The sequence below is a fragment of the Macrobrachium nipponense genome, chromosome 24 (genome assembly GCF_015104395.2).
Source record: "Macrobrachium nipponense isolate FS-2020 chromosome 24, ASM1510439v2, whole genome shotgun sequence".
Classification (NCBI taxonomy): domain Eukaryota; kingdom Metazoa; phylum Arthropoda; class Malacostraca; order Decapoda; family Palaemonidae; genus Macrobrachium; species Macrobrachium nipponense.
In genome coordinates, this window is record NC_061091.1 from 19,343,723 (window position 1) to 19,359,834 (window position 16,112).

Below are 16,112 nucleotides of genomic sequence, written 5' to 3' on the forward strand. Positions count from 1 at the left end.
TGGGATTTAATTTTACCACCTAATGACATAGATGGTTTGTCCAGCCATCTAAGAAGTGACTGGAGTCTTTTTTGTAGAGCAGCCACAGGACAGATCTGCTTTATGAGGTCAGTGCTATTAGATAAACAATGGTATTCAATTTAGCTTATCTGAGGTAAAAAATACATATTTTCAAATAATTATTTTATTGGATATACTCATACAGAAAATAAAATCTGAACCTGGAATGCTAACACTACAGTAATAAGGCCACTTTTATGAGAAAAGATTTGGTTGTAACTGAAAGTTATGAATGGTAACAAGCTATAAGTCTGTCAAAAACTGTATTTTAGAAATTTTATCCATTAAAAAAAATTTAGAAACTTTAATTTAAACAATTTGTCATTTGATCGAACCCCACACACAAACTGTGCGAAGTTAGTTACGACACTATATCCCTCCAAACCCAATCTTACTCTGCTTCGGTTTTAAATTGAACTTTTTCAGAGAAAAACTCAGAAAAGGTCGGCCACTGTAAATACAAATTTTCTCAAATAGGTTTTCATGAAACCACTAATCAAACAGATAAACCAGCCTTTCTGTTCTACTTAGGATGGGGAGTGGTGCGGAGGTAAGGCTTGCCCGAGGGAACATCATGAACCTTGTGTTCTGGGAACAAAGTTTTGGCCTCCTCACTTGATATAGAGGGTATAACCATGCAATGACTCCCATCTTTCCAATCTGCTGGTGTAGCGACTTTCTTAACTGCAGTTAACTGCAGGGAATCGATGACTCGCAGAATCTCGCTGCAAATAAAAGAAATTTAAAACTGCCATCCCCGCCAAAAAATCAGTAAAAACCAAAAAAATTCATGTTACCATCTTGAGTAATGGAACCTAACAGTCAAGATGTAAGTACTATAATAAATTTAAAAATGCGATTACTAAACCCACTTGGTTACTTCAGATACGCCAGTTATAATCCAAGTGGTTACAAACAGTGGAATGGTAAAATGACTACTTTGTCACACTTGCAAAGACAACTTACTCTATTTTATCAGTTAAGGAAATAAGCTACTATGGTATTAGAGGTAAACAGCTAGTAATCTCAGCATAATTATCACTACCAGTTAAAAATTGTTATGGGCTTTAAAGAAACTTGCTAGTGAAATAAGGTTTGCTCTGCACTTGCATACCAGTATACATAAATGTCTCAACAATAAGTTGTGGAGGAAAAATGTCCACAGCTCTAAGCCGCATACATTACAGCATCATTTTTCTATAAAAGAGAACATAATACACTGCAAAGGTACAGCTTGCTCTTAAGTGATATAACAAGATTGCATAGGATTTCGTTCAAAATTCACAAACTAGCAACCTAACATGCTCCAAATTAATGTGTTTTAATGCAAAAACTATTATTGCATACATAAAGGCCATAATATACTTCATAAGAGTGAAGTCTTGACATTATTTAAAAACTAACAAAATAAGTAAAGAGAAGAGAGAGAGTTAATTTACCTTCTAATTGTTAGAGGAATATTTGGAGTTAAATAAAATGATCAGTTATATATTTCTTAAGCACTTGAAAAAAAATGGCTTGCTAGCAGATATTCACCTATGCAATTGTTCTTTTGTTAAAGCTAAGGTTTAGTTCCTAAGCCTAGGTGTGTTAGATTTCTTTCTTTACTATAAATACATTAGGCATAGCATTCACATTAACAATTTCTGGCCAGAGAGCAAATGAAATTATCTCATTCTTGTGCTTCAAGTTACTTTATGAATGAATAAAATTATACACCAAAAACTGGCAGACAAAATAATATTTATTTTAAGCCAGTTAAAAAAACAAGTATATGTTAGGCCTTGACATTAGAAATACTAACACATGATTAAAAATACCAAATTTGTAACTAATTTGTATTTTTCATAACTAACAAACCTGAGGTCTTAACATTAGGATTTACTAGCGCCAAGCTGGAAACCGGTAGAATTAAAATTACACTTGTGAGATCCAGGGACTAATGGCATCTATACCAGGTCACGGGGCATGTATACCCAGAATGCCCACGCTACCTGTGACCCATCAGTTATATTTCTAACCCACCCAGTTTAGTAGACTGCTAGAGGGGTGGTTCGAGGTGGGCCTTTAACTGTTAAGACCTCAGGTTTGTTAGTTATGAAAAATACAAATTAGTTACAAATTTGGTATTTGTTCATACACGAAACAAACCTTCGGTCTTAACATTAGTACTATTGGAGGGAGGTAAGTCTCTACAACTGACTGGGAGTTTGCCACCTTATCCATTTCCGAATATATAGGGAAATTCTAAGAGAATGGACAATGAACCTAGGACCAAAGATATAAGCGGATCTATTGGTTTCCTCCCACTGGGTGTAGATACCATTCTACTGTTTACTCTTGTCCCTTGCGACTGGATCCACCTTCACCCTCTTTTTTTCCTTATTATCCAGAGGGGTGTGTTGCTACTGAAAAGTATATCATCAGCTAAGATAGCTCACAGTATGGCTGACCATCTCACCTGCATCTAGTCCGTTCCAGCACATGACGGTACTCTCCTTCATATTGCCCGTAGTTAAAGGAGTAGGAAGAAAGTAGTAAAGAAAAAAGACCAGTCATCCCATTCATTCTACTTTCATACCTTCATCTTAGACTAGACGCAAACTGACCGCCAGGGGCACTGGATGAACTATATCACTTGTTGGGCCGCCACCACTGGACCCAAGGAAAAGGTGTCCAAGGATCTATGGGCAACATCTTTCAAATAAATGAGGTGAAAGTTGTTTGGCGCTTCCACACGCCAGCTTTCAGAATTTTATCCACAGACATGTTCTTCTTAAATGCCAGGGAAGCACTCACACCCCTGATGTCATGAGCTCTAGCTCCCACCTGGCTATCTGACCCTCGTCTTCTTGCAGTATAAGCATCTCTGATCGTCTCCCTTAGCCAAAATGATATTGTATTCTTGGACACTTCCTTCTTGTTCCGTCCTGTACTTACGAACAACCTCTGGCACCCCGGCCTGAGGTGCCTTGTTCTCTTTAAGTACTCCCTTATGCCCTGACGGGGCACAGGGAGCATTTCGGCTTTGTCGTTGTCTACAAAGTCTGCCAAGGAAGGTATGGTAACGGAGTCGAATCTGCCGTCTACTATTGTTGGATTTTGGGTCTTTGCCAAGGAAAAAAAACGATTCTGGGACAAACTCACCACACCATTGATCTCCAACCTCTCGAGTGCTTTATGAGATATGAGAGGCCATGGTAGCTCCCCCACCCTTTTGGTTGAAGCACAGGGCCAATAAGAAGACTGTCTTCAGGGTCAGGCTCCTATCCGTGGACTGCCTTAGTGGTTCGTAGGTGGGTTTTGTCAGACTACTCAGTACCTTGGTCAGATCCCAATCTGGGGCTTTTAGCTCCTTGGTGGGCATGACTGTTCAAAGCTCCTCATCAGCATGGCCAACTCCCATGAAGACGATATGTCCACTCCTTTCATTCGTAAGACTGAGGCTAGAGCAGCCCTGTACCCCTTCACTGCAGATACAGACATATGTTTTTCTGTTCTGAGATATATCAGAAAGTCTGCTAACTGCTGAATAGTGGTACCGAGTGGAGACACGTTCCCTCTACGACACCAATCACAGTATGCTGACCACTTCCCTTGGTATACTGTCGCAGATGATTTTCTGATATTACCTGCCATCTGAGTTGCTGCTTTCTGCGAAAACCCTCGCTCTCGGAGGAGATACTTGACAGTCTCCACCCGTGAAGCGATAGGGAACTAATCACCGACTGGTGGTACCTCTCCACGTGAGGCTGACACAGAAGGTTGCTCCATGGATGTAACTCTCTTGGGTCACAATCTACTAGGAGTTCCAGTAGGTCTGGAAACCACTCTGCTTTCAAAGAAACGGGGCTACCAGGGTCATCTTGAGGTTCTGAGACCGCATTACCCTGTTCAGAACCTGACGGATTAGACAAAATGGAGGAAATGCGTACACGTCCAGATTGTCCCAGGGGTGTTGTAGCGCATCTTCTGCTACTGCCTCTGCGTCCGGGACTACTGAACAATACACTTCCAACTTTTTGTTGTACCTGGTTGCGAATAGGTCTATGATCGGTCCTTCCCACAACATGAGCATCCTGTCCACTACCTGTTGGTGTAGGGCAACCACTCCGTTCCCAGAATCTGATCCCTGCGGCTCAACTTGTCGGCCACTATATTTCTTTTTCCCGGAATATACCTGGCCTTGATGTCTACCAGGTTCTCTATAGCCCACTGGTGAAGTTGAACTGTCATCACATGTAACTGCCGAGAAACTAGGCCTCCTTGCTTGTTTATATAAGCTACTACTGTGGTGTTGTCTGACATCAATACCACTGAGTGTCCCTTTACTCTCTCCCTGAATTCTTGTAGAGCCAGGAAAGCTGCTTTCAACTCCAGCACGTTTATATGGAGTTCTCTGTCCTTGCAACTCCATTTTGCTGACACCATCAACTCCTCCATATGGGGCTCCCCAGCCTTCTAGTGACAAATCCGAGACAGCAAGAGGTCTGGGGAGGATTGTTGAAGGGGGACACCCACTGTCAGATTGTCGTCGTCCACCCACCACAGCAAGTCTTCCTCACTTCTGCCGACAAGGGAAGGGTTTGCTCGTACGGGTGATCTACTGTTGGTGACCAAAACTCCTTCATCCTCCATTGTAGGGACCGAAGGTGTAGCCTTCCTTGTGGTACTAGCTTCTCCAGGGAGGTTAGGATTCCCAGCACCACCTGCCACTGTATTGCTGGCTGTGTCTGCTTTCCCAGGAAGGCATTCACCACTTGTTTGCATTTCTCTACTCTTTGGTCTGTCGGGAATACTTTGGCTTGTGTTGTGTCTATCACCATTCCCAGATATTCCAAACGTTGACTTGGATCCAGCTGCGACTTCTGCTGATTCACCACAATACCTAGGCTGTGACAAAGCTGCAGGAGGGCCGCCCTGTCCCTGAGTAATTTTCTCCCTGGACTTTGCTATCACCAGCCAATCGTCCAGATATCTTATTAGCCTGATCCCCTGAGCATGCGCCCACGCCGACACAAGGGTGTGAACACTCGTAAAAACTTGAGGAGACGTTGTCAATCCGAAGCACAGGACCTTGAACTCGAAAGCTTTCCCGGCCCTGCAAGACTGAAGCGGAGAAATTTCCTTGAAGACTGATGGACTGGTATCTGAAAGTATGCGTCCTTTAGATCGACTGTCAGCATAAAGTCTCCGATTCTGACTGCTTGTAGAACCGTTTTCGGAGTTTCCATCTTGAAACTGGTTTTCCTTATAAACAGATTCAGCGTTGACAGGTCTATTACTGTCCTCCACTCCCCGTTGGCTTTGGGTACCAGGAAAATCCTGCTGTAGAAGCCTTTTGTCGGACTGCATACTTGTTGCACAGCTCCTTTTTCCATCATCTTCTTCACTTCGTCCTGGGCAGAATAGTGCCTTCTGAGATTTGTGGGCATAAGTGACGTGGGGTAATGGTTGATCTGTCAGGGGCGGGGTTACCCTCGAACGGAATCAAATACCCGATCCTGAGAACATCCACCACCCACTGCTCTGCCCCTAGTTCCTGCCACACCTTCCAGTGATTTGCCAGGCAACCCCCCACTGGTGTGGCCGAGTGATGGGAGGCGCCCATCCTATCTTCTTGAGCCTCTCCCTCTTCCCCTATTGCCCCTTCCTCTGTTGTTTCTATTGTGAAAGGGCCGATGATTTATCCTCTTTGGGGAAGAGGGTCTTGTGACTATTAGGGATGCTATGTCTCACTGTCTTCTTTCGAGACATCTGCTGTTGTCTTCCCTCCAAAGGAGTAGTTTGACTGTTAGAGGTTTTCCTAACTGCCTGTTGCACCAACCTATCGTTAGTGTCCATCCTTCTTCTATCTATTGCCTCTTCCAGTATGACCTCTGGCAACAGTAGTTGCGATTCCAAGATATCCCCATTCCTCATTGCTAAACAGGAATCCAAATCCACATTGCGGCTTAGTCTAGCCAATGCTGCATCTCTCCTCATTAGCAGGATATTTGCCCAAACATTGGCACTTACGTTTGTCAGGTACGCAATCGCCTTGGACCCTGACTGTAGTAATCTAATGAACAATGGTTCATCCACTACTTTCCTTGTTGCTTCCGAGGATGCAATTTTCGCCACTGCTGTTGACCAAAGGTCTAACCAGGACGCAGCCTGAAAGACAGAAGAAGTGTTTGCTTTTAACGTAGCAGCCTCTTGGTACGTCATCGAAGGGCACTCCATTTTAACCTGATCCAAGGTTAATCCAGGCCTTAACCTTACAACATTAGGGTTCATTTGTCTAGACAGCAAAGGGACCTTCGGTGTCGTATAATATTTCCTTTGCTTTATCATTGGAGGGGGAATAAATTTAAATGATCTATTAGATCTTAAGGAATTATCCCTCCCTGCAATCTTTTGCGCTAGTGTTGCAAGGACCGATTCCGCATGACTCGAAACAAGGCAATTCATACGACACCTTGGTATCCCTCTTTAGTCCAAACGCCATGTCAATTCCAGGAGGAAGCATACTGGCCGGTGTTTCTGTCTTCTCCGAAAGGCTATTGAATTGACGAATCAAATCAATAACCTCTGCATACGAGGCCAGAAACTCTTGGTTTTCTCCTTCCTCCGGCTCTAGTGTACCACTCTCCGTCACGAGAGATGTTGTCTCGCCTCTATCTTCTGACAGACGGCCCGGAATTCCACGGCCGCCTGCCCCTACGGCCGCGGTCTCTTTGATCTTTGCTGGCCGCTGTTGGCTCGATCCCAGATAGTCAGCAGGGGAACGAGAACGTCTCACTCTTTCTCTGCTCACGGATCTAGAGCGAGAATCTCGTCTAGATCTCCAAGATGAAGGCTCCCTTAAGACAGAGGTAAGTTCGTCTCTATTAGCATTGGCATCGTTTTCGAGCGTCGGCGAGCCCGGCTGATATCCAGGAAGTCTCTAAGCATGAGAGGGCTTCATGTTCACATGCCCGGGAGTTCCAAACAACAGATTCAAAACAACAGGGGGCAAACTAAACCGGCTTTAAAAGGACAGAAGCAAAGCAAGTCCTCTCTTAAAGGCGGTAAGAAAATAACTAACGGGGTCACGAGTTAAAGAGGGGTATGAGGGTGGCTCCACATGTCTCATGACCAAGCACAGATGCCAATAGTCCCTTGCGTACACAATTATTTTAAACTTGACCGGTTTCCAGCTGGTGCCGAGTATTGATCCTAATGTTAAGAAACTGAAGGTTTGTTTCGCATATGAACAATTGTATTTTTCATAGCAAACAAACCTGAGGTCTTAACAGGATAAAAGTTCTGGTACCAGCTGGAAACCAGTTAAAAAAAATTGTATATGCAAGGAATCTGTGGCATCTGGCATCTAAAGTATAGATGAGGTGGAAGCTGGTCAGCAACCCCGCCTGAACCCTGTGACGCATTTAGTCTTACCTCCTTGGAGAGTGGATTTTTGCTTTTGCTCTCCTCCCAAGCTGGTTTCCTTTGCTAAGTCCTTGATTCCTATCCTGCTTTCTTGTGTTTTTGGGTGTGTATTTTGCAGTTCATTATTTTTCTCCTATTGTCATTAATTTTTCTCCTATTGGATCTAAGAAGTGCAAGCATCAATGCATGTACTGTGGGCCCCGTATTTACGGATTTCTCTCTGGAACATTCCCCCGCATTATTCGCAAAAAATTTGCATATTTGAGGTATTTTTCTATGAGAAATATCTACATATTTCAATTTTTTTTTTTTTTTTTTTTTTTAACAATTTCACCATATAATGCACTTTTTGTGGTAAAACTCTTGGTATAAAATTTTTTAGTGGGTTTTAACTAACAAAACGAAGTTTAAAGCATCTTTATAGGGATTCCAACTCTTCCCAGGGTGTGTGTGTGTGTGTGTGTGTGTGTGTGTGTGTGTGTGTGTGTGTGTGTGTCTGGTATGCATCCCCCATGAATACGGGGGGGACCACTGTATTCCCTGGCCTTCCAGGGTTCCCGTGCTCACATGTAACAGAGTACATCTCAGAAAGCAGAGATTATTTTTTAGGCCTATAAATCAATTGGCAACAGACAGGCAGCTTGAATGCAGAATAAAGCTTCAACATTCAAAGAAAACTTGTAATTCATATTCCTATTTTGAAAATGTTATGATTGTTGAGCTTATTAGGTGTACTGTTATAATGCTGGAGAGGTAGTTAAATTGACCAGCCACAGGAGCAAGTGCACTGTCATTGATGGCACCGCTAAGCTTATCATCACACTACTTTGAGTTGAGAGAAAAAAACACTTTCAAATATCACATGTTACAAATTATACCAGCACACAAAAAGGATCATATTTATATAACCATAGGGAAAATAGTACTAGCTGTGAATTTGCAAACTTGTTGACCTGTATGACATTGGAAATGGAAAAGGAAAAAAAAATATATTTTCAACACTATGTACTTGACAATGTTACACAGTCAGATTTTGGGAAGACAAAAAGTCGTCCCCTCATATTTGAGCATAGCTGTACCATAATTAGCAGGCCCTGGACACTGCATTAACAAGGCATGAAAGGTACACTTAATGTTTGAGAGTAGAAGTAAAGTTTGAATAGTCAGTGTAGTGAAATCTCAAGAACTTCCCTCCTTTTTCAGGGATCAAACCAATAAACTTTTCAGGGAGGCAAGAAAGGTCCAAAATGATGTTAAAGTAATACTGAAAACGAGAGAGAGAGAGAGAGAGAGAGAGGATAAACAGTGACAAAGCAGCAATATGATAGGACTAGAAATCAGGGCACCTTCAAAATCCACCAGGTTCAATGAATAGTATAGGGAGGTGAATCATTCCCAATGAGTCTCATGCAGAAAGTACTCTGGGACAATTGTCTGGAGCTGGACGAAACACTTGGAAAGCTGTTAACTAATAACACCTGCTGTGAATACACACACACAACAATCATCCTCCTCCAAACAGCTGAGGGGGTCACTGCAGATTTGCAGATTTTAATTCAGTCTAGTTGCGTGCTAAAATGCTTTTTCAGAATGCCCAAAGTGCCTATGAACTAAAATCAGAAAACCATTATTATTACTTCAGTGCAGGAGGTAAATTGTGTAGTCTGCCAAATTTTAAAGATGCAGTGGGAATGTCGCATTGTCTTCCACCAAATTGCTACCTGGTAACCCCAAAACCTACTGTAGACTGGCCATGAACTACATCATAGTGTCTCAGTAACCAAGGATTCCAATTACGTATATTTCAATTCATTTCAGTTACTACCAAATTACAACTAAATTTCAGGTTTCATGTCCTGAAATAGCAGTGTTGCTTTAACAATTACCAATGGTCCATAATAAGTAGCTCTCATGAAAAAAATTGCAACAGGCCTTGCTCTTCCTCTACAATATAATTATCTCTTATCGCACAACAGCATCTGAAAGGGATTTCACTAATTGAATATGCATGCTAAATATGAAGCAGACGCCTTATAAAAGTTACATAAGGGTAAAAACAGAAGGAAAACCTTGACAACCTTCTCAATTGCCATATGAAGCTCCATGAATTTTTTCATGACTTTGCATTTTTCGCCCTATACCTCCATATATAGAGGTTCTGGCCGGCCCCCTTAAGTCTGACTAATCCTTGAACTGCATGGCAGTTGTGATGACATATGTATTATAAAAATTCTGACAAAAACTTAAGACCTCCAGTAAAATGAGTCGTATGGAGAGCCAAGATCGGTTACCGGCGTTTCGGCTTATGGTGTTTGTTCAATACTACAGGCAGTCTGCCAGGATATCGGTGGACTCTGTTAATGGTCATCCGGTTTTATGTTGCTTGTGTAACGCCATTAAATTGGCGCCATACAGGCAGTTTTGGCTATCGGCACCATATGGTGCCAAAACATAGTTAACAGGCCCACTAACCAGTTATCGGCGCCATTAACCGTAACTCAGTGTCACAAGCCCCATAAATCACCGAGTTTCAGTTAATGATGGTTTCCACTTACCAGCACCCTGCCAAGTAATCACTAACACCTTTGTTAATTTAGATCTTGCACATCAAAACCTTTACATGAGAGAAAAATATGTTTATGATATACAATAATGAATCAGTTAAACTACAGGCCCAACTAATCATATTCATTACTTGGTACGTGAAACTTCAATCAAGTCTCCAGAATCTCAATACATTTTGATGAATGCTTCAACTTACTAACATAAGGCATGAGTAAATATTAACAAATACTACAACAGAAGAAATCACTTACTCAAAATTGCGTCCAGTTGTAGCTGGGTACAGAATGGACAACTTCAGCTTCTTGTCAGGTCCCACAACAAAGACAGCTCTGCAGGTAAGAGGCATACCAGCAGCATCTTTCTCATCTGGATCAACCATCCCTAAACTAACAGCGAGATCTCTGTTCTCATCGGCCACAATTGGGTAGGGAAACTCACCAGACAACTTATTATATGCTTGTATGTCCTGAAATAATTTTGTGACATTAAGCAGCTAGTTGATACATTTCTGAGCAGAATCTGGTGCTTGTAAGTCTTCACGAGATGCTTACTTACTGTACAATTAAAACTTGCAATGATTTTCAAGGGAGAAATCAGAGAACCAAGAGTACTAGTACACTAGATGAATTACATTACGGCAATATATCTACAAATGATTATGAAAAGCAAGGGTTGCAAAGTTAAATTAATATATATCTACAAATGATTATGAGAAACAAGGATTACAAAGTTTAATTAATATATAAACGGTCTGCTTCAACCAAGTTTAAACTGTCAACCTTAATGGACATTAAGCAATATACATTTTTATTCTCAATATGGCTGAGGTCAACTACAGGAAAAAATCAAATTTCATAAAATATTTGTACCTTAATCCAGCCATTGTGAGAAGCCACATTATCACAGGAAAGGGCAATCAGCTTTACATTGCGTTTGGCAAACTCTGGTGCCAGCTTGGCAACCCGACCTAGTTCTGTGGTGCACACTGGTGTATAATCAGCCGGATGTGAGAAAAGGACACCCCATCTGTGAAGAAAAATAAACTAAATTAAAGACTTTTTAGCAGCTGCTGCCAATCCTATTCTTAATAACTAAACTATAATTTCAGTAAACAAGTCTGGTGTGTATTTTGGTTTAGAAAATTCTGATGGTGAAACAAAATGATCAGGCCAAAATAGTCTAAAGATCTGGAAGTGTACGATACTATGTTATAAAAAAAAAAAAAAAAAAAAAAAAAAAACTGACATGCAAGCTCTGGACATTTACAAACCAATTTGGTTGCAGTGGCACAACTAGTAGTAGTGGTGCCCAGGCCGGACTTAACATCTCAAACATTTACTTCATTTCGTTAAAATAAAAAAACATCACAGACATACAATGGAACCTTACTAGCTTTAATAGTAGGTAATTTGCTACTAACATCAAGATGCCAGAGTGCCGACCAGGGCAGACAGCCCTCCTTAATTACGCCACTGTTGGGTTACAACAACACACTGGTAGAATAAGAATTAAACCTGCATTTATCCCCAATTTATGCAATAAAATATTCTACATTCAAAGTGGATACTGAGCACTCAAAAGGTGTGAAATCAACAAAGTATTATTGAAAATACATTTGCCTGTTGAAAGAGTTCTCTAATCACACTGTCTCACAAAAAAAAAAAAAAAAAAAAAAAAAAAAAAAAAAAAAAAAAAAAAAAAAATTCAAAAGGTCGCAGCTGCTAAACTGTTTTATGCACTGTCTAGGCAAGTTTAGGTTGTGTCAGCTTAGATTGTGACTTGGGTACTACTTGGTTTTCTGTTGGTCATTAATAAGGCAAGGTACCAGATTTAGATGTACTATTTTCCGTAATTCTATAGGAAAGGGGCGCACGAGCTCATAAAAAGTAGTTACCTAGTTACGGAAAATACTTTTCTTTATAGATGTGCTTTGTGTAATTCTGTGTGCTGAGTTTATACAAACAAGTTCTTATTCCGTTGTGATAAATCTTATTTCACTCAAGGAGACACTAGAAAAAGGTGTAATTTTAATGTAAGTTTATATATTCAAGAACACTAGGTCTTACAGATCGGAGCTAGGAAATAACCAATTAAGTGATACGTTAGGTAGGTGTTTTAGGTCTGGCTAGCGCCCCATATTTAAATTTACCCCATTTTGGACTGCTTTTCATGTTTGAATTCTTAGGTAGCTGGCATTTTTTTATTTCATGGTTTTTACCATTTCTCTGGCATGTTTTTGGCTTGCCTCTTTTAAATTCAATATATTTAACAACTTTTTAAGATATATTTTACTCATTCCCCAGCTTTTCATCAACTCTGGCTCCCCCACCCTAAACCTCTGGTTTCCACCTTTGATCCCCAAAGACTGTTGGGTTTTCCTCACTTATTTAATGATACTGAAGCATAGATAAATTGTTGTTTTAGCATTTTAAGCTGTTTAACACATAGGGAGTTTCTATTGCTGTGGCAAGTTGTAAATGATTGGGTAGTCACCATTATCACCTTTGAGTATCAAGAAATCATACTCTTGTAGCCACTGGAGTTTATAATGTCTGAGGTATTTATGAATTTCATTGCTTAATATATTAGGAAATGTAAACTAATACAAAAGTTGGTTATAACCTTATAAAACATTGGTTAGCCGGTATAACTTCTAGATTCAGCAAAACTGCAGAACAGTTGCAAGTGTGATTTCTTAGTCACCTACTAAAAATACAGTAATTCTACAGGAAACGGGTGCACCAGTTTCAACAAGATTAAACCAGATTGTTTGATCATGTGCAATGACCTCAATTTCTATAAAAAAAAAAGTTTTCCAAGACATATTTCAGACAGGGATGTGGCCTAACCTAACCTATCATAGGAGCTTTGCCCTCCTGGACTTCCAAATTGTGACAGAATACCTATCTATCCTAGCCTGCTGTACACTGACCTAAGGGAGGGGGCCGGAGAGAGGCCTTTATTTTTGTGGAAATGTGTCGTGGATATGGTAATTCTACAGAAAAACTCTGCACGGAATGTAAGCGAGAATACAACATCCACTAGGGATTGGGGCGTCCAATGTATTTTGCAGTGTTTGGTACTAGCCCCTGGGGGTTACTAAATTACAGTGGACCGCCCAAAAATAATGATAAATTCTTAACAAGCAACCCGAATACTACCTAGCTATATAGGAGACTGTAATTTCCAAAGAAATACCCGACGCGGAGTCATTAGGTATTTAGATTTACCGATAATATGAGGGCAGGTAATGGTTAAAAGTTAAATCTTTGACTGAAGAACTGACCAGGTACTAAAGGTATTTACAATAGGGGTACCTACTACGATCTATACTCCTCTACAGCTACAGCATGATGACTGGAGGATTGCAGCAACAATGCTTTAACGTTCTACACAAGAATACCGGCCCCGTTTTTAACCTAACCAAAAACGCCAATACCTAGGTAAATGAAATGACCCAATGCTTTCCTTATTGCGGGAACCGTGTAAACGACACACTTATGATATTCTACAACATATATAGGCTAGCTACAATATGAACGTACAGTGCAGATAAAGTGACGCGAATTTGGGTAAGGAAATATTTGTACGCAGATGAAGTGACGCGACTTTGGGTAAGGAAATATTTGTACACAGTACAAACCGAAAAATGTCAAAAACTACGCCATGTCAGTCTATAGACTAACAACAACATGACACTCTGGCGACATTGCGAAGTTCTGACATAAACTGTGTTAAGTAACCTTTACGAAAGGAGTCGTAACCACGCTTAAATATTCACGTTAAATTCGCCATCGATAACACCCTCACGCGCGAGTGGTAAACCTTATTCAAAACAATTTTTAAAATACTTACGAGTCACCTATGTAGTTGTGAAACTTGATCGTGCCTTGGGTGGATTCAGCGGTGAAATTAGGGAAGACGTCACCCAAGTTAACCATCTTTGAAAAATTATACAAAATTCACGGACGAGAACAGCGTAGCTATTACGACGACGATCACCGGCCGAATGGGCGGGGCGAAGGGCGAAGCATCGCGTAACGCCTTGATATGCCGGTTGTGGAACGTTCGCTAATGTCAAGCAACCTTAAATTCTTTAATAGTAATGCTTCTCGTTTTATCAGCAAACCCCCCTACTTTCTTCACTAAACACACCAATAAAATCTTACGAAAACCGCCATCATATTGCGCATTATACAAAACGCGGGGCGATGCAGGGCGTAAGGTCTTGTTTGGCGGTTGCTAATGCCCAGCAATCACGTCTGTAAGTAATGCGTCTCATTATCTTCCGCAATTTTACCAAAACTACCCAACAATAACATGTAAACACGTGAACAAATCATACTTGTACGCAATTTATACAAAATAACTAAAATATACTACTGTTATGTGATCATATGGGTAAACCGACCCTCCCTATTTTTGGTATTGCGTCTCAATGTCTTCCGGAATTAAAAATTCAATTAAGATACGCTATTACACAGAGATGACATAAATATGCCACCTTATAGGAGACTACGTGCAAATATTAAAACTTATCAACAATTACAAAAAGATACAGCACAAAGGAATGGTTACTTGAAGTTATGTTTCACGACACTATTGCGTTATTTACATTTGCAAACGTTGCCGGTCAGTGTAACAAACATACCGATTTATAATCTTGTTAGAAATAATACTGTACTCTCAATATACAGCAGATTGATCCTTTTAAGGTAATAATATCAGGCAATGTAAGTCTACTAAAATTTTATTTCAAATACCTGGCATTTCCTTCTCTTTCATCTGGAAATTGCCATTCCCTCCGCAACCGCAAGCAACAGTGTCTTTCGCCGATCAACACCAAACCCAACACTCTCAAACGGAGACAAATGCATATTATTTTCTCATAGTTTCAAACATATGATTAACTGGATTCATCTTAACTAGTTACTTACTTTCCCCCCAAGTTCACTTAATTAACTGGCTTACGACACTTCCGCTAATGAAATGATTCGGACAATACCTTTTAATAAGCTACATACACATGTCAACAAAAATGAATTGCAGTTGATGTTGCAGTCAGGCTAACTGGTTTATTGTAGTTAAGTCATCTATAAAACTTCAAATCATGCACCCAAAGTTTCATTTGGTCTTAAAGTTGGTTGTAGGGTTGTAGGCTATAGTATTACCGCGAGCGCCACCTCTGTCAAGGCCTCTTTCGGCCTAGCCTCTGACTAGGCTACACTCCTTATCTCCCTCCATCCTCCAAACACATCTGTATAAAACTTGCCACACCTGTCTGATGCAGCTTTCCCACCAATACATACAAATTTGCTTTCCGTTTATGCCCTGCTTTGATACAAAATGACCAAAACCTTCATTTTCAAAAGAACTTCTGAACTACAAAGGGAAAATGAAACACAAAGAGGCGCACAATTTCACAAGCAGCGCCTCAGTGGCGTGATCGGTATGGATGGTCTTGACCTGTCACCTCGGTGGCCGCGAGTTCGATTCTCAGGCATTCCATTGAGATGTTAGATATGTGTATTTCTGGTGATAGAAGTTCACTCTCAAAGCCATTGGTCCCGTTGCTGAATAACCACTGGTTCTATGCAACGTAAAAACACCATAAAAAAAAATCACAAGCAAAGTAAACGGAACTAAGGCTAGCTACTACATAATTTAACTCCGGGTATAACAGCTGGTTTTCCTGGACTTGAAAACAGTGCTTGTTCCTGCTATACCACAGGTCGCATCATACATCAATATGTGAAAAAAAACAATCTATATCATACATGTAGCAAAGTTACTAGAATTAGGAATAGTAATATTCATTTACAGCCTCATAATAATTATGAGCGCCATTTGCTTTTGAATCTTATCTTTTGGTTTACAGCTATAATTGTGTGAGGTATTAGAAAGGAATAGCAATAAAATCTAAGAAATGCAAGAGCACACTCATGATATATATAGGTGAATGAATAGCACAATGTGCATGTAGTATCTAAATTCAAGTAGGAATGTGTCACCTACTGTTGTGTGTGTCTTTTTTTAAATTTTTTATTGGAGCCATCCCTGTTGAAGATGAAAGA

General features: G+C 40.5%; 1 protein-coding gene across 1 annotated transcript; it reads right to left on the minus strand.

Moving 5' to 3' along the window:
- Window positions 1–168: 168 nt before the first annotated feature.
- On the minus strand, window positions 169–14,071 carry LOC135205503 (peroxiredoxin-6-like). The gene is made up of 4 exons (XM_064236229.1): window positions 13,894–14,071; window positions 10,908–11,064; window positions 10,290–10,504; window positions 169–785 (listed from the first exon to the last, which is right to left on the minus strand). The coding sequence occupies exons 1-4, from the start codon at window positions 13,977–13,979 to the stop codon at window positions 584–586; spliced, it is 660 nt and encodes a 219-aa protein (XP_064092299.1). The 5' UTR covers window positions 13,980–14,071; the 3' UTR covers window positions 169–583.
- Between the last annotated feature and the right edge of the window lie 2,041 nt (window positions 14,072–16,112).